This window comes from Ornithodoros turicata, chromosome 10 (assembly GCF_037126465.1).
Source record: "Ornithodoros turicata isolate Travis chromosome 10, ASM3712646v1, whole genome shotgun sequence".
NCBI lineage: Eukaryota > Metazoa > Arthropoda > Arachnida > Ixodida > Argasidae > Ornithodoros > Ornithodoros turicata.
Genome location: NC_088210.1, coordinates 34,781,390 through 34,804,833, shown reverse-complemented (window position 1 = coordinate 34,804,833; position 23,444 = coordinate 34,781,390). Strand labels below are relative to the sequence as shown.

The 23,444-nt window shown below is 44.7% G+C and overlaps 1 protein-coding gene and 1 long non-coding RNA gene across 6 annotated transcripts in view; one reads left to right on the top strand and one right to left on the bottom strand.

Annotated features, from left to right (window-relative positions):
• LOC135370018 (homeobox protein cut-like) overlaps positions 1 to 23,444 on the top strand; it is a 340,306-nt gene that overhangs the window by 204,317 nt on the left and 112,545 nt on the right. The window contains exon 1 of one of the 5 annotated variants that reach the window (XM_064603686.1): positions 21,953 to 21,963. The exons of the other annotated variants lie outside the window; for them this stretch is intronic. Coding sequence (XP_064459756.1) covers positions 21,960 to 21,963 — 4 coding nt within the window. The 5' untranslated portion in view covers positions 21,953 to 21,959. Of the gene's footprint in view, positions 1 to 21,952; positions 21,964 to 23,444 lie in introns of those variants that run through there. 5 annotated transcript variants of the gene reach the window in all.
• The window catches only part of LOC135370021 (uncharacterized), a 99,283-nt gene that overhangs the window by 60,158 nt on the left and 15,681 nt on the right, over positions 1 to 23,444 (bottom strand). The gene's annotated exons all lie outside the window — the stretch shown is intronic.

Below are 23,444 nucleotides of genomic sequence, written 5' to 3'. Positions count from 1 at the left end.
TCGCTTCAAACAAAACATTTGGCGGTGAAAGCGATACGAGCGCTGTGGGATTTTATTATGCGCAGTCGAAATTTTGTCATTCTCAATTTTCTCGTTTCATTTGAAATAATGACCGGTTGTTTGTTCACGCGGCGTGTGTCCATCGCATTCCCGGTCTTATTCCCGTCCTTTTTCTTTCTTTCTTTTTTTTTTTTTTTTTTTCGCTCACGTAAGTAGGGAGAAATTCTGGTTTCGTTTTTCGTGGATTCATTTATTTACCTTAACGGAGATGGCAAACTTTATCACGCGTGATAAGTAAAGTGGGGGAAAAGGGATAGCAGTAAGCATATTTCCAAATTCGCGTGCGCATGCGCGTGCCGTCTACAACATTGGAGGCACCGAGTAGCATCCTCTCCGTCCTCAACAGATGGCGTGTTACGGATATCTTAGCCGACAAAATCATGCCAGTTTCGACACGTTTTTTTTTTTTTTTTTTCTGCTGTTGCACACATTAACGAAAAGTACGGGGACGGTTAGTCCATGATTGACTGCTGTCAGTCCTGCTCCTGCTTGCTTTGTCCATTGTCCCCGGCTTTTACTGTAAAAGTCGCCAACAGTCAGCACACATTATTTTGCTTTTGCGTAGTTACAGCAGGAGTAGTCCGCGGGAAAATATTCGCTATTGCTCCGAATGAGATGAGTGTTGGATGAAGATACTTTCTTTTTTTCCCTTTCCTTAAGATTAGATCAGAAAGAAAGACACGGTGTAGTTAGTCCCGACGTTCTGGAGACTGGCTACTCCAATACTCGGATAATATGCGTGAGCAGCAAGCCTCGTAAGAATCCAGACAGATAAAACCAGGATATTGGAGAAATACAGATTCCAGAAAAGAATATACGAATTGAGAGAGAACAAATCTGACGACATGGGGCGAACTCGTACGTCCAACACTCAAGCAGTATCTATCTTCGTCGCATAAATCGTTCTAGGCCAACCAACCTTCAGAATAGTATAGTTTTATCTTCCGATTGGAAGGAAAGTTGATACATAAAGACGTGCGAGCCCCCTTTCTCAGCTTATCGGGACGTAGAGCGATATCATCCGCGATTGGCATACTGCGTGCTATGCAGAGGTGCTATGCGTTCAAGAGTGCCCCCTGTTACTGCCTAAAAATCCGCTCTCTATCCAACAGGAGTCTCGTCGCGTCAACTTCCGCTTTCCGTTGTGCCAAGCAATGGAAGTCACCGATTCGAGACAGAACTTGCACATTACGTTTTAACGTATCTTAAAACCATCATGTATGAGGTTTATCTTGGTCGCGGTGACTACAGTGACATCCGACAGAGCGCGAAGATAGATCATGCTTTCGTGACGGCGAAACTGGATTTCTCGTTTGTATCAGAAATTAGGACACGTAACAATACAACTCGAATCTGAAAATGACCCTCCTTTATACATTTCATGGCCAGTTTAACTTTCACTTCGAAATTGCCTCGACATGCGAAGGATTCAACGGCTCTTAGGGGTATCGCCGCGTACATTTAATCACTTCCTCGCTTACAGCTGAGAAAAACAAGAACTGGTTTCAACAGTCGAGCCGGGAAGATTCCCCAAAGCACTCTTCCACCGCATAAGAACTGCCAAGAAGAAGAAGAGAAAAAAAAGGAAGTTACAAAGCCACCTCTCCAAGTAGCACGCAAAAAAAAAAAAGAAGATGAAGAAGACAGGCGAAAGGAAAAAAACTAACCGGAATCATAGGAACAAAACGTGAGCTTAGTTTAATCCGAATACAGAATGGTTTTAAACTCTCCAGACACCTTCGCGACTTCCCCACCTTTTAAGGTAAAAAAGAAAAACCCACTAGAGCCTTCGAAGTGAGCTCGAAAAATTAAACGCTGAGCACAAAAAATGACGGATGGAGATTCAATAGCGATATTTTTTTTTTTCACGCGCACATGATATGCGTTTTTATTTTTGAAAATGTGTTTGAAATTTATTCTGAATGCATCATTTCCCATTCCAAGCCTGACTCGTCGTCGCATACGAGATGAAATTTTGCGAGACGACCCCAAAAGTCACCCTCTCTCTCTTTTTTCACTTCTTTTTTTCACTTCGAAATGCGACGGAATACATATAAATAACCTTCGCCTTTCAAACCACCGCGAAAGGTCGCATTCATCTTGCATATATTTATATATATATTTGTCCGTACAAATATACTCGGCAAAGTTTGTGTGGCACGTGCTTTTGTGGGTTCCCTATAATACTTTGCAGGTCGTTTTCCACTTTTTTCTCCCCTCGTTTGACTTTCTTCCCGACGTACTTTCTACTTTCCTCCCTTTTTTTCCCGCTTTTTTCCTCCCTGATGTCGTATAATGCATTTCCACTCAACCCTATCAACATGCACGAAGAAGCCACCGGGAGTTATTTGGTCTGCGTACGTCGCTTTATTTATTTTTTGCCAGATTTTCATTTTATTTCAACCTCCCTTTCCCACGCGTGATTGGCTAGCATTCCGAATGGAGTAAAAAGTAGTGGGAAAGGCACAAAAAGCAAAAAAAAAAAAAAAAAGGAGGAAAAACTCGTTTCGTACGATTCCAGTTCAAATTTTTTACCTAGCAGCATTGTGGTCCTAGTAAACTACACATGTATTTACACGGAGGTGAACGTAAAAAGAATCTAAATTAAAAACGCGAGCCACGGAATACATCATTTGTTTGCGGGTTACGCTCAGCGCCCGGCTTCTGATTGGAGGCGAAATGAAATTTTGCTTCGTGGATTCAAATGAATGTGTTTTGCAGATTGAATCGGAAAATCGGATCTCTCTCGCTCGTTTTGCTTTCTGCATACTTTAGGTCTTTCCGTGTTGCTCGGATGATACAATATGGACACAGTGGGGCGGCATAGCAAATGAGGTAGACCGGTGGAAGCTTTGTTTTCCTGGAAATTGGGCAGCAGATTGCATTCGCCCCCTCCAAACAGATCTCCTCCGTTATGTTCAGTTTGTCTTCAGTCACTGAAAAATCGGCCTTGTGAGACAAATTACGACTGCCTCATCAGGCGTGTCTTCTTTAAGTAACAGAGGGGAACGTACGCAGTTAAAAGATTGTTTACTTATTACAATGTTGGGTTTAATTTTTGTGCTTTAAAAGCCTAACACCGCCAACGAGAAAGAAGCAAAAAGTCTACAATAGAGAAAAATGTCCTGTACTTGCGAAGTAGGGCAGCAAGAGAGAGCCAATGCCCCCCCTTTTGATACCAGACCTAACCTAACCAGCCTGTGCGGCTTTCGCTCGTCATCCAGTACATGAACTCAACGAGTGCGTTGGCAAAAATTGGGCGTCTTATCCGGACCGAGCTTTGCCGTGTCTTGTTTCTTACCATTTCTACGTATATACTGTATCGTCGGGCAAAATAGAGGAAAAAGAGATGGGAATCTTATGCAACAAGGAACAACACAGTTTCCTCTACGGCGATATTCCACTCCTCCGTGTCTACAATGCCGTTTACCGTGCCCGGAGCGGGCTCTCATTGATCTCCTCAAGCCATTGATCTAATTATCGCGGGAGACCAATCCAAGAGCTCTCCGTATTGTCGCGCTTCTTGAGAGGGAGAGGAAGGACGAGAAATGGGAAATTTCTACCGCTCATAAATCACGAAGGACGCAAGGGATGTTCCGTTTGTCCTTCTTCTTGAGGTAACGACATCCTTCACTTGGCGAGGAGAAATTTTTCACCTCACTGTCCCTTTAATGCCGTTGTCATCGTAACCTCAGAGTAGCTACCAATGAGATGATGCTCGGTCTCGACGCTGAGGCTGAAAAATAAACAAATAAATGAATCGATGTATATAAGTTTGTAAAATCTCCTGACCCAATGAGGGCACTAAGCGTCATGAAAAGTTTATTCGTCACAACGCGATCCCCGATAACTACGCAGATTGCTCGTATAAAACACTTTCGATGATAGAGAGCGTCATTATCACTCGCCATCAATCCTTGAAAGTATATCGCGAACGATCCGACTATAATTTGGCGAGTCTCTATTCACGAGTCGTGAGACCAATGGAGCCTCCGATGTACGTAATTATCCCCAATTTGGAAGGAAGGACCCCAAAAAACGCCGAGCGGAAGATTTTAATGAGAGCTCCGCAATTAAATACGTATTGAAATTCGTAAAGTTATAAATCGCACTTCTTTGGACTCCGTGCGTTTTCCGGGTAACCGGATGAATGGGCGTCTTGTAAGACACTCGTCTGGTGAATAGCTCTCAAGCGCTCTCGCTAACGAACTGCTTATGGAGGGATATACGATAGAGTTTCAATAGAAACGCTTTTCGAAAGCTGTCGGAGGGCTTGAGCTGACACACAAAAATTGTCGTTTTTTTCCCTATGCTGTTTCGAATGCGTTTATGAGTGGTAAGGAGTGAGTGGTGAGTGGAAAGGAGTAAAGTCAGCGCGAGTAAACCGGTAAAGGATAGAAGCGGCCGGTAGGGCAGTAAACCGAAAAGGGATCTAGAAATAGCAGAACACGATAGAGTCGCAATAAGTCAAAAATTAGAGAGTAAGGGAAGCGATAAAAAGATGAAAGTAAAAGAAGCGACAAAGGGACCATGAGGCAAAAAAATAAGGGATAACCCAAGGAGGAATGAATAGAGGAGTGATGCACGAAACAATGGAGCAGACAAAGAACGCAGGATGAAGGTGATATGGGTAGCATCCGTTATAAACGTTCCTCAGTTTAAAAAAAAAACAATCCGCTGAAAGTTCGTCGCGGTCCACACTTCGCGACCACATCTTGACAGCCACCGCTTCATTGGATGCAGTCATCTTTATTTAAAAAAAAAAAAGGGAATTTGTGGACAGTACTCGGTGAACATGATGAGAAACGAGTACAAATTCTAATGATTATTGATATCTATTAAAATATTCCAATCACAGACACTTTATTATTTCGTACAGGCTTTACTTTTCCACCGCAGTTTATTTCAGGGACTCGGTAAAACATTGCCCTCCCACTCAAAGTCAACTATGAAAGGGTAAAATTGGATCAGAGGCCTTGACTAGGTGCGAGCTAATTAACGGGATACAAACGTAAAACTAAGAGCGTGTGCGAAACATGAGAACCAATACGAAATTAGACCGGCGGACAATCCTTTCAAGGATACATTCGGAGTTTCACTTGGGAACCCGTTTACCCTCCAAGGCTTTTCGAGTGAAGCTGTGCATTGCGTTCAATCGATTTCACACAGACACACACAAATGCTATCAGGATAAAAAGCTACAATTGGGAAGACGTTTGGTGCGCAATAGAGTTGATGGTACGTGCACGCAGTCGCAGCCTTTAAAAAAGAAAAAAAAAAGGAGGACTCGATTGCCTCACTTTTAGGCTTGATTGATAAAAGAGACGAGACTTTTTCGAAGCGTTCTATAATTGCCATCCACGAAGTTTGTTTCGAAGCAATACCCTCCTTGCTGGCGCGTTCTCTGCAATCCCGACCGAGGATACCATCAGCAACTTGGTGGTATACTCTATACACAATGCTTAGAATTTTTGGTACCACCTTATTTGGGTTATTTTAAAGGGATATTCTTCCGGGAAAAATTAGGACAAAAATCCATATCGCGCATAATAGCGCTCTCCCGCACGTTTAAAGTGTAGCAAGTTGCGTTATCGGAAGTTGCACCCCGCGCGACGATTTGGTGGACCACACGCTTCGTATAGAATGACATTACTTGGTTTTCGATTTTCTTGCAACCATCTTTGAGAGTGGGAAAAAGTGGTGGCCACCTGGTTTCGTGAACCACTCAGGCACATCATACAGGTTGCTCTCCGCATGGCCGGCCAAGAAGGAATCAGTTCCTGCGGTAAAACGATTATCCCTCATCAGCGTCTTTTTCCGTCGCACGTACCTTGCACCTGTCGTTCGCATGATTTAACGCTACGCGGGACAAACTGGCGTCGCACTGCCTCAACTATATAATACGCATTGAATGCTGTGTTCGAGAAGCACGCTCGTAACCGTGGAGGTGATCGCGGTCAGATAGGTCGCTCCAAGGTCATGGGATCAAATCCCACCAGCGGCCCGTGTGACCCGGGTTCGAATCCGTGCGCTGTCTGGGTGTTTTCCCTGGGTTCCCTCAAATGCTTTAAGACAAATGTCGGCACAGTTCCCTGTGAAGTCAGCCCAAGACGAACGATCCCCCCCTGCGATAGTCGTGACGTTACTGGCGTCTGAGCAGGGCCGACTACGGGAAGCAATTCCGCTACCACCACCACTCACAAGCGGTTCTATACTGGTTTACTGGTTGTCTCTTCACGCATTTGTCGAAACAGTTCCCCAGGAAGGCGGCCATACAACCCCCGCAATCATTTCTATTGTCCACGCATGCACAACGCTCATAGCCACATTTGTTTCACGGTGCTTACACGGAAAAACCACAAGAGAAAAATACGTTGAAAGGGCGGTGCAAGACGCTAAAAACGAATTCTTTGTCGATTGTGGTGCTCCGGCCTCCGTGGATGCGTTCGTAACCCATCCGTGGTCGCCTCCTGATCTCTGCCGGCATGATACGTCGTAAATAATCGTCTGTCACGAGCGACGTCGATCACGAGTAGGGATTGGCAGGGGGTTTATTTAATCAAAGTATGGCAAAGTTTTCTCTGGTTTCTCCCTCTATGTTGAATCGGACTCTGCTATCATATAGTTGTCTCGCGGCCGCCAATTACAGACCTAGCGAGAAAAGCGGGACAGCCGGGCAATAAATTGAGCGGGAAACCTTTAATAAACGAAGATCTCCCCATAACACAGATGCACCCGAATACGCTAGTGACGAAAAAAGTCCCTTTAACAATTTTCCCGACCAGCAGTATCGGATATAGGCCCGGCGGCTTTATGGGAAACAATTACTGGTTTCCGCTGACGCAATGTGCACGACGCTGGCAACCTTGATCCTCTGCCACACATGGATGGCGACCGGTCAGTGGTGCGAATCAATCTGGGTAACTCTGGGCAGGACACACACCGATGGTGGACACACTTCAAGGGTCCCCCTCAATGCTGGGCGTGGTGTACCGATGCCCGCACTGGAGATAATATTATACTATGGTCATCCGGTGGTAAGAAAGGATAACTGTCTGTCCGAATGCTTCCGTCTTTTGGGGACGTTCTTTGCGGTACGTTCGACGAACGTGTCGAATGTCTGCGGGACTAGGCCTTGGAGCATCACCTCAGCGGGTGGCGGTGAGTTATCCAGACCCCCCAAAACCCCGAACTTTTCTATCTGTGCGTCCACTGTAAAGGGGGGCCCTCGCTATTTCAGCTCTAGACACATGTCGGTAATGATACGTGAAGCTGTTATGACGTAACTGCAATAATGACCCCCCCCCCGTGTTTGTGGTTATGGGTAAACTACTCGCGGGTGACATGGCGAAGCAGACACGTTGGTCTTTTTCTTTTCCCATGGACGCATCTTTATTGGAATGGACCTGTTGTAGCCTCCGCCGAAGATGTCAGAATGCGCATTCCTTTATTTTTCCCAACTGTAGTCCACAGAGACGATGTCCTTGTCACGAATGCAGTTCGTTTTTATAATGCAGTGGGGGAAAAAGAAGAAAAGACGCTTGATACGTCTCAAGCCTACACGTCCTGATGCCCACAGTATGCTGGGCATTGCCTTAGAAATTACGGCGCATCTAAGCGCACGAATTATCCCTTGAAACAATAGGTGCACTAAAACGGAGGAGGATATGTTTCCCTTGTCGTAGGATTGGTCCACGTCAACATTTCAAAGCTCAACTTTTTCACGCTTTGTTCCTTACACTCTGAATACAGAACTCCACCACATAGCACGGTGAAGGCAAACCACAGGATGCCGTTATCACTCCTGATTTGTGGCAAGCGCGGGGTGAACGCCTTTCTTGTGGCAATTAACGTAACTGCGTAAGTGTGGTCGTGCTGGCGTTGTGTCTGTTTGCGAATTATACGCAATGGTGTATTAGCTACACCCCGGCACACTTAAAAATGGATATACCGGGTGTTTCAGTTAAATCCCCGGGCTAAATATTTCGCGAACGGGTGCACGATTCGACGAACTTTCTTTTGCACAATTATCTGTCTGATACCACTTACAAGCTGCGCATGCACCGTGTGAATGAGTGGGAGGTGCCGGTTATTTAAATAAAAATTCAAATGAGTTTCGTAAAAAACATAACTGCTAAAGCAGCCGCGACAAAAATATGTAAACCGAAACCAATTAATTACTGCAACAAATGACCCACTTCAGTGGCAGATTTTTCTCTAAAGAGTGTCCACTGAAGGTCCCAAACGGGGTAGCACCCATTTTAATGCCGACGGCGCCCTGCTTTAGAAGGTACGTTTTTTTTACGAAACTCATTCGATTTTTTATTTAAATAATGAGCGCCTCCCACTCATTCACACGGTGCGCAGCTTGTAGGTGGTATCGGACAGATACTGGTGTTCGTCGATTGGTGCATCCGTTCGCGAATTATTTAGCCCGTGGATTTAACTGAAACATCCGGTATACACCAGGTCTGATGGAGGTCATGCCGCGAAAATACTGTTCCACGTAAAACCCCCACACGTTTTGTACCATGAGTCCGTTCGCTGTGCTAGAATACCAGTTTCTCGAATTGCTCGCTCCAGTACAGTTAGATTTATTTGGCGTTGCATCGAAGCCACAACAGCCGAAGAAACATGGAGAGAGAACAGGAAATGCAAGTAAAAAAATGATCCGTCGCATAAGAGACACGTCGTCGGACCAGTGGACCGTTGTCGGCCAAGGCGCTTGGGCGCCGATGAAAAGAAACCGGGCTGCGGTCCAGTGGTTGGCCGCTTCCGCTGTTCCAGTGTCGTGCGCGGACGACTATTGTGCATCCATGATGCCCTCTGATTGTAGGAGACTTATCGGACAACGCCTGCTTCAGGAGCCATCTACAGGTGCAACGGCCGACAGAGTGACGGATGCCGTGATCGGCAAAGTATTGCATCTCATGGAGAACTACAACGGCGACTTAAAAAATGTGGTGGTTTTAAGAGTGGTCAAGAGATAAACTGATGTTCTGAGGCTGGAACAACACAGAAGGGACAGATACAAACAAAGCCTCAAATTGCCTAAGAAATCAACGATGAAAGATGAAAGTCACTGAAAAGGTTAGCCAGCTGTAGGGATCGAACCCACATCCACTGGATTGCCGGTCCAGGGCTCTACCAATTGAGTGGGTACCAATTGAGTACCAGTAGATGTGGGTTCGATCCCTACAGCTGGCTAACCTTTTCAGTGACTTTCATCTTTCATCGTTGATTTCTTAGGCAATTTGAGGCTTTGTTTGTATCTGTCCCTTCTGTGTTGTTCCAGCCTCAGAACATCAGTTTATCTCTTGTTCAACAGGTGCCGCTTGCGTCGATTTCCGTCGTATGAATGTGTGTATGAGTGAGCAAAAATGTAAGAGTGAAAGGAGGGTGAGTGAGAGTGAGTGGCTGGTTTGTCGTCCCTTCAGATGACGCACCCCGAAAGTCGCTGGAGAGGCGTGTTAGCTTAGCTCAATTGGTAGAGCCCTGGACCGGCAATCCAGTAGATGTGGGTTCGATCCCTACAGCTGGCTAACCTTTTCAGTGACTTTCATCTTTCATCGTTAAGAGTGGTATTTTGTTTGGCAGCGTTTTCTGTCTACGCCTTGTTCTCTTTCAATTTTTTTTAAAATCTTTTTTTAGGTGAGGTTACCCGATTACACCTCCGGAGGAGTAAGCCGGTAGTAATAGTTGGCCCTTTGAAAACGAGCCAGCTCTTCCCCTGGACCACATCGATGGACACTGTTGTACTGTTAACGAGGCTGGCAACGCGCCTTCGCAGACTCTGCGGTAATTTTTACGTGTCGCTCGAACAGTTTCCACGAAAAAATGTTCGCTATTAACGGATGTTCGAAAATGTTCCCTTTCTGAATTAAAACCACAAACACGGTGAATACAATTTTGCGGAACTGGAGCATTCTTGATGGTTCTATATCAAGTGAAGAACCGCTAATGAAACACAGTTCGTCTGCAATTGAATTATACACGAGTATAATATAAACGAAACCTGTTTGGGGGAGGAAGTCGCATTTTACTCCTGCGGGAGGAACCTCGTTCTTCCAGAAGTTGCTTCACTTTTCAAACACGCGCGCTTTGTTCCCAGCAGTCAGGGGTAAGTTACTCTAAAAAAGGGGAACTAATTTACAATTAGCCTGCAAAAATAGCAACTGAGTTAGTCTTTTTGAAATGTAACTCGTTAAAGTTACATTAAGTTAAAGCTAAAGTAAGTTAGTTAATTTACGGTTAACCTTTAAGGGGGAGAAATCCGAATAAATGTAAGTCTTTTTAGTACTTGTACTGTCCTGGCATATAGTTATACCGTGTTATAAACAGAGGCTTTCCCGTGGGTGGCCCTGTGGGAGTTAGTCTAAAGCAATCCGTATGAGAATAGAAAAACGGCAGGGACAAGATGACGCTATAGGGAACTGACGGGTATCACAAATACTTAAAAGAAAATCTAGTTAGCGTTACTTTTGTAGAAAAGTAACTAGTTACAAGTTACTTGCAACTTAGTTACTACCCAAGACACAGTTCATCGCACTCGAATATATTGAAGAATCTCAATTACCAGTGAGAGCATCACGACCAGGAACTGGCATGTCCTTCGAAGAACACGAAGAAAAACAAGTGGTGTGGAAAGACTTAGCGCTCCCCTCAATCGCCTTCAATTAAAGCGTAGCTCCGGCGGCGTGGGCGGTTGTGCTGCCGTCACAACGGGAAGAGGGGTGACGGAAGACGTTTCTGGACAGGCTCAATCATCGAACGTTTATCGTCGATGCGTAATCGACCGGAAGTGAAAGTACAGGAATTGTTTTTGCCATTTAGGTCTCAAGGCTGGAGAAGTAGCGCCGTAAGAGGCAGATACCTGCCATTCCGAGAGGAATAAAGAGGAACAATACCAGATCGGTGTGACGTACCTCTGTTGCTCCTTTCACCGGACATGCCGTGAACCGCTTTCAACTCGCACTATAAAATTCGCTAATATCGGAAATATTCTACGAAAAGGAAGTTATCAAATACAAGCTTAGTGTCACCTGCTTCAAACAAATAGAGCGACTGGCTTATGTTTTCGGAACTGTTATCGTGAACACCTTCCAATCTACTACAACTCCCGATTATGTATGTATATGGGCAAAAGTACCGATATATTATCGATATCGATGTGAATCTAGACCGATACAATGGCCATATTCCTTTGCAGAGCGACGTCTATGGTTCCTCCGCCGATTTCGTTGCAACGTGCTCTCAAGCACGCTCGATCACGAGGCAACCGTCATCAACGTCGTCTGCGAGACGTTCTATCAGAGCTGTCAACTAGTGGTGCGACTTACCTGTCAAAGTCATCAGACGAACACAATTAACGTCACGAAAGTCGACAAAGTAAATTCTACACTCAAAACCTCGCGAACTTTTCTAACGCAGAAAGCCTACAGAATTCTTTTAGCCACTAGCAGCCATTCGAAGCCTACTAATATGTTCCGTGTCTTCTTTCCAATCTTGGCTACGTGGTCACGCCAAGTCCCACTGCCGTCTACCATAGGAGATATATCATTCATCGATAGGGACATGGTTTGATCATATAATTCCCCAGTAAAAAATTCCTGTGGGTCTCGACTCTTGAGTGGCTTCGGAAGGCGAGAATTTTGGATGGATCTTTGTGCTATATTTTTGCTTTAGGAATAGCAAGCCGAGCTTCGGTTAGGCTGACCATTCCCAAATAAACGTATATCTCCCTGAATGGATATTTTCTTTCGTAGGCCGGCGTCTGCGGTGCGTGTCCTTTCTTAACTCCTCGTTGTGTCCCTTCCAATCATCGCTAATAACTAGTGATGTGACGAACGTGACGAGGTTCGAATTCGCAAAAGTTTGTGAAATTTCGACTTTTATGCGGAAAATTGGAAAACGTTGGACGGGGTTCGACTTTATTGAGCATGCGTGTCTACCTCCTTCCCAGAAACGGACACATGCGTTTTACGGTTCCAAAAGCCGCCACCTATTTGTGTTGTGACGCTCTATATCTTGCTGTGTGCTATAGCCTATAGGTTTATGAACCTGTTCTCGCAAAAGTGCTTTGGAAACCCCTGGGGAAAAATTATGTCACAATGATGATGACGATGATGATGGTAGGAGAAAAAATATGGAGATGTGAGCCCTCTCACCGCGAGACAAGCTACTCCAGATCTAGTAGTAGTGGTCTAGTAGTTTTAATTATAAAAATTATATCAGAATATTTGTTAGGTGGTGCGTATTACTTGCTTTGCGGGGGCGCGTGAGGACGAATCAGTACTAAGTTACAAGGAACTTGTAACTGTAACTAGACACAGTAAATATTTTCTCGGTTCCCTCTTATCGAGGCTTCAAATACCCTGCCTTTTTTTCCAACCAGGAATTCTTTAGATTACAGTCGGGATATTTCTTGCTAGACTACATTATTCGCATTCAAATTGGTCCTTCTCTATAGATGCAACCTTGAAGCTAACCTTCCGTTTGACGTAATCGCGGGAAGTGAAGGAAATTTGAACAAAGGGAACAAAATGAATTCATTCGCAGCCAGCGGGCATCATTTGCAAATAGGGGTAGACATTGTATATCTTCCTTGGGCATCTCTGGGAATCAGACGTAACAAAGTGCATTCCTTCAATGAGACTTGGCAACATTTGGAAGGCTGTGTAACGTCATTGTATTTGACGTCATATAAGTGTTATGCACAGAAGGGTGAAAACATAAGACTCGTGCGAGGTAATGTCGCGACTAAATTTGGATCAAATACGTATTTACTTTCGTAGTTCCTTTTCCTGAACGTGGAATATATGCCGGAGGCACGAAAGTTTCACAATGCAGGAGCGTAAAGCCTAAACACTAGTCGGATCTCCGTACAGAGAATACGGCCACACTAGTGGAAGCCCTGCCTAGTTGGGAGAAGCTTGATTGGACAACAGGGAGGAACGGGAGACAGCTCTCTTTAGCCGACCTCAGGGGCGACTCCATGAGCCGAGTCCATGTAGAAACTTGGAAAATCCAGGCGGAAATGTCAGACAAGATAAGCGGGAATCGATTCTGCCATCTGCCTGTTTTTAGAGTGACCCGGGACCTCATTGACGGAGGGTGGTTCATGATTGTAGTAATGGAAGGAAGAAGAAATATTCATAAAGAAAAGAGCTACATCTATCCATCCATCCATCCACGATGTCGCATGTTTCAAACCACTTACACCCCTACATAAGGATGGAAATATGTGTGCTCTTCATTTTAACCCTTTTGAGTCCTCATCTCAGCCAATAAAACGCGATGTATCCGGCCAGTTGTTCTTGAGGCTTAACTGCCAGGCGGAACACGTCGAGCGCGTTTCCGTCGCGTGCATTCCGTCGATTCAAGGCGAATGAAGAACATAATCTACAAGAAAAGCCTCGACGCCTCTTATGGCGGCACTTAAGCCTTGTTGAGAGCAGTCTCACTTCGCACTGCAAAATGATGCTCGAGCTGGTGAGTTGCTTGGGACATTTATGCACTACGCCGACAAATGGCGTCACCAGTATTGTCTGTGTGAAGTGTTTTGCTGGAGGCCGCTACGCTGTGCTCTGACACCAGTCTTTGGAATTGTTCTACGCCTGTATCTATGCACCGAGGTATATGGTTGCTTGTCCGATAAAGCCGTCAGAAATTCGCCTCAAGAGTTCCAACATCGTTGCAACTTTCCTTTCCGTAGGTGCATGTTTGAAGGAGGCTTTTTCCTTTCAATGAAATGCTCATCTCAAATCATTTGTTCATCACTGAGTCTCGAATAAAGTGTTCCGAATTTTGTCTAATCTAGCTTCTTCTATTCGTGTCTTCGCTGTGGAATATAGCTAAGCCCAGACTCCCTCTCATTTTTTTCATATTTTATTGCAAGAAGTTAAGCAGACTCTACAAGAGCGGAAGATCACATGCTCTCACCCATTTAGAATATTCGGAGGCCACGGAGGAGAAACAGACTTTATTTTCTTCACGATGACAAAGTAAACGGTACCATCGTCGCCCTCCAGTCAAACCGCCAACGTACCCAAAACCAAAGCGTCGCCCCCCACAACAAAGCCTGAAAAAGCTGCAGGAAAACCAACGGCTCAGCTGTTCCCCCCTTTTATGAGGCTGTACCATTTTTCCCCTTGGATGCCAGCTCCGTTCTGGAATCCCTCTTTTCATATTTCAGGGCGGAGGACATTAGGCCCGCCATGAAGAGCGAGCACTGTCCACAATCGAAGATCCAATTATCCCAAATGGCCGCTCGCTTTCCAGCAACCCGATGCAGCATGACCGATGATTCGCAGACTTACCCCAGATGCTGCTATTGATATGTTTTCGCCCAAGAAGCAGATGAGGCGCGTCTCTAAGCCTCCATAGATTGCTCGCGTATGCACTGAACGGGAATATAGACTGTGGCTGTCTTCTAGCGGTGATCCATGCCAGTTGCTCTCTTATCGAATGTTTCATCAAGGGCCCTCCCGAAGAAGGGGAGAAAAAGAGTCGTATCTGCGTTGAGTCTCCGACATCGCACTTTTTCAATTGTCCGGGGCCCTTTACCAACCACTTGCTGGGAACATTACCTGTGTACTATACGAGTATCTGTCTGCCAAGGCCATACTATATTACCAATCAAGTTAGTTCAGTTAAGTAACCATTGTTAATATATCTTGTGGGTAATGTAATTATTTTTCAGCTCTCTCACCCGCTGACGTGTGCGTATACTGTGGTGAGTATGAATGACTGAATTACGGGCAGAATCTTCTTTCTTCATATTAATCTTCAATCAATCGATCGATCAATCAAAAACAAGCAAGAAAATAAAATTGTTTCGTCCGCCGTGAGCAACACCTAAAGCTAGATCCGGTTCGCAAAATATTTATGTAAATATATAAGCATAAAAGCTGGTTATGATCTGTGTCCGCCGTCCGTTTCCTGTGTTTGTGCCTCAAGCTGAAGGTATACACCTTAAAACCCCGTGAAATATTTCTTCGGCTCGTTGTGCATATGCGGAGGTCCTTTTTGTACCCGAAGAAACGTGTGGGTTAATTATGCTAATGAGGCGTAACTGGTAAAAAACACTTTCTTGATTGCAGCCGAGCGTTTTGAGGGGATGCTCATCCATTCATCATGTCTTCGCGGAGGATGGTAATTTTGGGTGCGCTACGTGTGTTCAACCATCTCCTCCCAACGGGTGTCCTCTTAGCTTTGATGTGGCAGGCTCTGACCTCCAGACTCGTGTTTATTTCCAGCACCTGGACCAGATCTCGACCCCAGCTCTGTTCTCAGGCGGTCTACGTACTAATTTAATTAGGAAAATTGTGTTGCTCAAAGTAGACGCGTATTACATAATGGACGTGCCTGTTGTTTAGACGGGGGGTTTCTAAGAGATGAAATTAAAGTTCTCATGGTGAGTGGTCAGCTACAATTTGTTCGGCATAGTTTAATGACTTTTGCGGTAAAGGCGGAGCGATAATTTGTTTGGAACGGCTCCTTCACTAATGAAACATCAGACTCACCTGCTTTCTGTGCATTTTCAGCGGGGTATGTATTTCCTGCGAGATAACTTTACCAGGAACTTTGCAGAGTTCCCTGACTTTGTGAGAGACTCGGCAGATATGTAACTATCCAATTGTTAGTTTGCACATTTATTAGCTTATTAGCGACAATGGAGAAACATGTCACGCTCGCTATACGTTAGTCTTCGAGGACGTCGCACTATTTTCGTAAAACTGCGATGTGAGTGAATTGGAGCACGGAATAACCGCAGTCATGGGCAGTAACTAAGTTATAAGTAATTTGTAACTGGAACTATAGTTACCACTTTTGGCTAAAGTAACTGTAAAATTTAACTGTAACTAAGTTATTCGGGTATTTTAATATTTTCTTCGCGTCAGTTCTCTAGCGTCGTTTTGTCGAGGCTTCAAATGCCCTGTCATTTCTCCCAAACTGGAATTTCACATCTCATCCGCAGCCAAGTTAGCTTTAAACTAACTCCCATGGCCTATTGACTAGCCTATACGAAATCATATGTTTAAAACATGGTGTAACTGTGCTTGGACAGTAGAAGCGCTAAAACAAAGTTTTTGAGTTTCATTTATTCGGCTTTTTGTAATGTAACTGTAACGTAACTAAGTTTTGCTTTAATGTGGTAACGATAACTGGTTACATTTCAAAACGAGTAACTGTAACTCAGTTACTATTTTTGCAGGTTAACAGTAACTGTAACTTAGCTACTTTTTAGTAACTCGCCATGCATGATTGGTCGTGGGTAGCAACAGAGCTACAAATTACTTGCAACTGCAACTATAGTTTATTTTCAGTAACGAGTTACTTTTCCAGGAAAGAAAACATTTGTTACCGCTTTTGGTTAAAGTGTAACTGCGATTAAGTTACTCGGGTTACTCGAACAGTTACTTTCCATCATGTTGACCAGATGTCTCTGCCTCGTAATGTGATGTGATGTGATAGAAAACGAAAAAAAAAACGGGGATTTAAGTCACGACTTCTCCGTGTTCGCCACCGTTCAACAACTTTTTCATGTGGGACGTGTTTGAACTAAAGTTATGGAAGCCTGTTGAGGTGAAATTCGAAAAATAACTACCGCTCACATGCAACAAGGACACGATGTAGTTGCGGTTGGACATAAATAAAGTAGTATATGAGAGTTGCGTTTACTAGGACTTTGTCTCTGAAAAAGTAACTGTCCAGCAACTCAGCTACTTCAACGTGATAACTGCAGCTAGTTACACTTAAAAATGAGCTGTAACTGTTATTTAGTTACTCTTTAAAAGTAATTGACCCACGATTGAAGATACGTTTTTCAGAAGTGAGGGTTCTGAGGGTGAGGTCCCTCTGAGAGATTGTCACTCAGCCACGTCCCTCAAGTGAGGATAAGTCCTTTCTTAGAACAACGTTTGTCGATCATTCCAAAAATAAATGTCCTCCATTGAGCATCCATTCATTTCTGGGAGACACGCGATCGAACTTGGACGTTCTGAACGCACACAAAGAAATTTCCGTGACTGGGGCTCGTCCCGATAACAATGTTCCCAATTGATGAGCGACGATTATTAGTGAAGGATCTCCGTGAAGGAAGCTTCTGTGCACGCCACTCTCGGATGCGTCATCGATGATCTGTCGGTTATGGGCTTCTCTAATAATGGGGGGAACGGGGTTCTGTTTATGATATAGCAGGTAGGTTGAAATGCATATGGTTGAAGGGAAAGGGTGCCGTTATTGTCTTGTACATCGATCCGTATGTGGTTCCATGGCGGTGGTGGAACTGTTTGCCGTATAGTCGGCCACGTTCGAGCGGGCAATGTGGTTCCATGAGTTCTCCCTGTTTGACGAGAGATCGTGCTAGTGGCCACCCACCCAATTGGATGAAACTTCCGTACAAAAACCCTCGGAACATCCCTCGCGATATTTTTCTCTTCCTCCTGGAACGAAACCCGAAGCACCCTGAATGAACCTGATTTGCAAGTCAATCGTTCTCCCGTCCACGCGAGCAAGAAAGACTGATGACGGATTCCTCGCTGATACGAGAGAAGCGCGATGTTCGGTTTTATTATTCTAATGATTCGCGCACCCACCATATATTGTACAAGTTCTCCTCTTTCAAAGCCCTTGTAATGGAGGGTCTTTGATTCGACGATGAATTATTACCTGTTCGCACCTGTCCGCTGATCGTATTATTGTTATTACAGCTTTTCTTCGCTTCCGTATATACGCGCGCATCCACAAAGAAACCACGCTCTTGCGGAATGAATGATTATTTTATTTTCGACCACGAAGCGTCTGATAAAGTGCGGTTTTTCTCTCTCTCTCTCGAACGATGTTCGTTTTCGTTCATTGACGTTGAATTATGAGCCCCGAGATAATGTGCCCTTTTGAATTTGTATCGGCCGTCGCTACGAAACAGGAGTTGCTTTTCAACAATGCGTGTGTGTTCGAGATAACTTGAACGAGACACCATCCAATAAATCTTCCTTGACGAAAACCTGCAAGCGTAGAGCGTCATGTTTAGAGGCATTTTAGACGTCGCTGTACTTTCCTCAAAATTCGAGAATTCACTAACCTCGAAAACTGTGTGCCGCAATTGTGGCCATGAGCGATATACAGAACAGCGGGAATGTGAGAAGGAGGCTAGCACGCGCCCTGGGCCGACTTTATGGAAACGCAGGAAAAATACCAGACAGCAGGTGGTAAAAATGTTGGTAATTTTCTCGAGCGACTACCCTGCCTGGGCATGCTGCTTGGTGGACCGCGTCTCCTGGGCTGGCTTCATAGGGAATACTGAGTGCTGGCATTTATTTTAAAGCATCTGAAAAAAACCCAAGGGCCGGTATTCAAACCCAAAACTATATCATTCGAGATGATGGTTGGCTAGGAGCCTGCTATGAGGTGAAGTTCACATCTAAGGGTGCACGTCAGCGGTAATCGCTCTAAAAACAGAACTTCACCGCATTGTACGCTGTTGCGCCAACAATTGAAACGAATGATAGTGTTATATCGCTTCGGATTCAAGGAGAGAAGGGGGCGTACGCCTTTTTGTGGCAATTTGGGTATATGGTAATTGCCACAAAAAGGCGTACGCCTCCCTCTCTCCTCGAATCAAAAGCGATAACCCTATCGTTCGCGTCAATGATTGGCGCACTACGTGCTATGCGTTCAAGTTCTGTTTTTTAGAGTGCTGGAGTGACTAATATCACGTCACTGAAATCTTATTGATTGACAGCGATACGGAATCGGAGGGCGCTTACGATGTCCTAAAATTCCCTATTATATTCGTACCGCACAACCGTTTAGTTAAAAAGGAGAAGGAAAAGATGTGAAAAGGTGTGCTCTTTGTCAGAACCTTCCGATCGAAGACTAGACGTAGAAATAAATAGGGTATTTTGTGTGTCCTTCCCTTCGTGAATGAAATACCATATATTTCTCGGGAAAGCAATGTGTCCGAAAACATCTCTACAACGACGAAGAAGAAGGAAAATACGTACATTGGAGTATTTTTTATGTCCCTTTTCTCAGCCCCAACGTATGCATGCACACTTTCCTTTTGGAGTGAAAACGAATATGCACTCGCTATCCACGTATGAAATATTAAGGAGGGCGTCCGCGGAGAAGAAGCGTGCGCAAAATAGGCTTCTGTCGAGGACAGACGATCCAGTTGATTAAAAAATAGACGCCTTCCTTTCCTCTACCCAATATTTCCATTCTTGTCGGGACTCGTATTATTGGTTGATATGTACATAATATACGCGTGGTCTTTGGCGTCCCCAGGGACTGCTGTGCTTTTACGCGCGTCGCTGTCGTCTGCCGGCCGGACACTCTTTCATCGTACGACGTGTTCTGGTGGCAGTCTCCTGCTCGTGACGGCTTCCAGTTTTTCCAGCATTGGATGTATTATGCGTGTACGGTCCGAATTTTTCGGGTTAAATGCATTTCACGACGTTGCGGGGGTAACAACGGGATTCCTTTTTGTATGCTTACATAGTTCGGAGTGAAATCGAGCGCTTTTTACGCAATCAGGTGTTAAAGGGGTTTTGTCACCACGATCGCCACACCTACTATAGAAGCATACTGACCCTATATTCGGGCATTGTGCTAAACGTTTAAATATTGTAGCTTTATAAGACCATCCCTCACGTGGTCCTATAAAGCCATGGATGGACCGACACTGTGGTGGGCCTATCCACGTCTACGATGGACTTATAAGAAAAAATTCGTTTTTTTTTTTCAGCACCGCGAAGCAATTGTGGCTATGAGCGGCAAAAGTACGTGTGTGTTTTGTTACAGTGTCGTACGCGATACAGGGATCTTTTGTGAATGTACTTGCGGCATTCGTCTTTGGAAAGACGGCTGCTATGCAGGACGTTCCCTCCTTCTCGTATTTCTCTCATCGGATGCCGAAGCAGCTCTGGCAGACGTGGACAGGAGGAAGAAGTCGAGGACAGGGGGGTTAGTATGTGTCCTGGGCCGACTTCGGGCGAAACTCTGCCGATATTCGTCTGGAAAGTCTTGGAAAAACCTCAGATAGCACAGCCGGTGGTAGGATTCGAACCCAGCACCTCCCAGTGTTCAGCACGACCTTGGCTACCATCAAAAGCCATGCCGCTGGTGGTAGTCCTTCTGACGGTGCCGGTATCGTCTGTGTACGCTATTCTAGCCAATAGAGAGTATTAGTAGACCGTTGATAACGTCACCGTGAGGCTACCGTACCTACCGGAACCAATGGCAGTGTGCATAACTCAGAATCTCATCTGTTGATTGGGTGAGCTAGATACGGTACTTCGGTAGCCACGTTATCAATGGTCTACTAACAATCTCTAGCACCGAGTTCTACTACATCGGAACAACTCTACGAAAACGATACGATAAAGGAAGTTATCAAATCGAAGCTTAGCAACGTGATGTCACCCGCTTGAAAGAAACGGGGCGATTGGCTTATCATGTTTTCGGAGTACTTATCGTGAACACCTTCCGATGTACTAAAACTCGAGTGTTAGTAGATCGTTGATAACGTGGCTTCCCAAGTACCGTGTCTACCGCACCCAATCAACTGATAAGATTCTGAGTCATGCGAGCCGCCATACTAACGATCTCTATATTAGCGAGTTTTAGTAGCTGGCAAGGTATTCACGATAACGACTCTGAAAACATGATATTCCAATCGCCCTGTTTCTTTGAAGCGGGTGACATCACATTGCTAAGATTGGATTTGATAACTTCCTCCTGGTCGTATCGTCGTAGAGCTCTTTAGTAGACCGTCGATAACGCTACCGTGAGTCCACCTACCTATATGGCGTTCCCAGGGGAGATTTTAGCAGAATAGTCTTTCATTGTCGTAAATCAACGAACAACGCGTTAATGAGAATCAGCGGTATCACGCAACTCTGTTTATCGAACATACCGTAACGGCCAAATGATCACATTACATTGACCAAGTTTGCATATTTTGTGAGAAAGGGTAATGGTAGAACTCTTTCTTAACCCTTTCTCAATCTCAGAAGTAAGATGAACCGGAATGGCCAAAGCGTCATTTTCTGTCGCGGCTGTGTTCCAAACATACTCCCACGAACTGTCTCCCTCTCTTCCTGATGACCTCTGTGCATCTGTGCCCCGCTCAAAGCCACAGTCGTCTCGCGGTGCTAAAGCCGACTTAAAAATACGTAGGATAAATAAATATAGACGCGAGCACGCATCGTAGTCACAGAGCAGAAAACGACAGGATCCTAAGGAGTATTAATAATGCCATCGGAGAGAAGCTGATAAGGCTGCATCCAAAACGTTCGCGAGACAGAACCAAGCTGAAAACATCATTCATTTCGCTTTTCATCGCGCATATTTTTTTCGAATACCCCACGTCCGTCTGTATCGAAATCTATCTCCGATTCCTTTCGCCAGAATGCATCTTCCGTCTGAGGGTAAATAAAGCGTGTCACATATAGATGGCCTTCGGGATGGCCGATTTCGGATGACAACAACAAATCGCTCCAAAAACATAAAGCAGAAAAAGAGAGATACTGCTGACGGACCCACAACAAGAGCATTTATAAGATATGTATGCATATCCTTGTTTCAAGATAGAAAGGGGACAGTTTATTTTCGCTCGGGAGATTATTAATAACGAAGCCCAAAGAGACCGCGAGCATCACAGATGGATTCTTCGTCCGCTTTTATCGCTCGCAATCGCAAAAACAACCACGTGGCTCTATGGTGCGAGTCGCAAACTTTGTTCTTTTTATAAGTTCATCTGCTTGGGGCAACGGGGTCGACAAGTTCTGTTCATGGAGCGGAGAATTTTCCCGCGTCATCATCATCATCATATGATATAGTTGTTCCCTTCTACTTGTCATAATTACGAAAACGAATTATATTGACAGTCATGGATGGGTGAGTACTGTGGCTTTTCCCCTTGAAACGGGTCGTAACTTGCGCCACCTAGCCTAGAATTAACGCATGGTTGAAATTACAGCAGAGCTATTTACACTGTCTGTGTTCGAATTAGAATTAACTAAATTATTCCTATGCCACCAATCATGTAGTCTGTCTTTTGTATTTTGTACAGCTTCAGTGTTAACTTGGTCTCTATCGTTTCGGAAACCCAGCAAGCGTTTTATCTGTGATGTCCGAATATTTAAACAATCCTGGTTGCTTTGAGCACCCTCTGCCGGCGAAACCCGATGCAAAGAAAATTCCTCCGAGCAGTTAACCGCCGTTGCTCTCCAGACCAATCACAGCCTTCGTGAAGAAGAAACATACTTGAAGAATCTTTCCTTTGCCAAGAAATAACCGAAATTAAAAGCTGTATCCGACCAGGAATTTATAACGGCATCCAAGCTCCTATCAACGCCTTGGAAAACAATTAAAAACTTTCTTTTCTTTCTAGTCGTTATATATACTGCACTTGAGAGGCTGGTAACTAGAAACCCTCCCAAGTTATAACGTTAAGGGCGCTACCATCTTTCTCGCCTTAACGCCCAAACAATAAATTATATTCGCTCTTTTCTTAGTTCTCCCTGGTGTGTCTCAGTATCTGCACGATTAATTTTAACTCCTCGGCTCATTACTTTGGACGCTGGAAAGGAGGAGAGTTTATTTCGGAAAGGGAGGAAAATGACGGTGCCTTTGTAGGGTATTTTTAACGCTTTTATTTAACCTTCCAGATCTGCCAGCAATGTGCTCCTTTCTGTATCCGATACATGCCTCTTGCATTCTGACGTCATTGTGGTGACGTCATGATCGCCTCCATCCTAGTTTACGGTGCTCTTTGAGTAGTATTTTTGTAGTGCCGTTAGACATCCACGAAGCTGCGAAAAATCAATCTTATCGTGAGGTGCTTCTATTCTCACTCAAGTCATGGGGTATCTGGAGTTTTCGACGCTGGGAATTGTGACGCGACCGAAAACATCCACTCTATTAGACGCACCTCGCAAACGAAACTACAACTTGAGGAATACGTAATTATAAATAAACCCCTTACCTTATTTTCTCGGAAGAGCGGAAAATTGAAGAGAATATAATTTTGCCTAAAGAGGTGCATATGTTCCCGCTCATGCAAAGGGAAATCCGAGCAGAATTCGTGATAGATTCGTGACCACCTTATTTGCAGCAGAGGCGTCGTTGTTGCATAAACGTCGATGCACGCGTAGATAATGGCTCTCCTCGAGAGGTTTGTGACTGGGAAAAATCCGATCGAACAGGATCCAAAGGGAACCGTGGTCAGTGATCCGTTATCGCGATACGCCTCTGGATGTTATGGCGTGACTTTCTGGCGTTCTGTTATAGTAGATTGTCGAAGATCTGTTATCAATTTCGTTCGATGCGCCCAAACATTCACCCGTATTTTATGTTGAAACCTTTCTCGGTGCTTT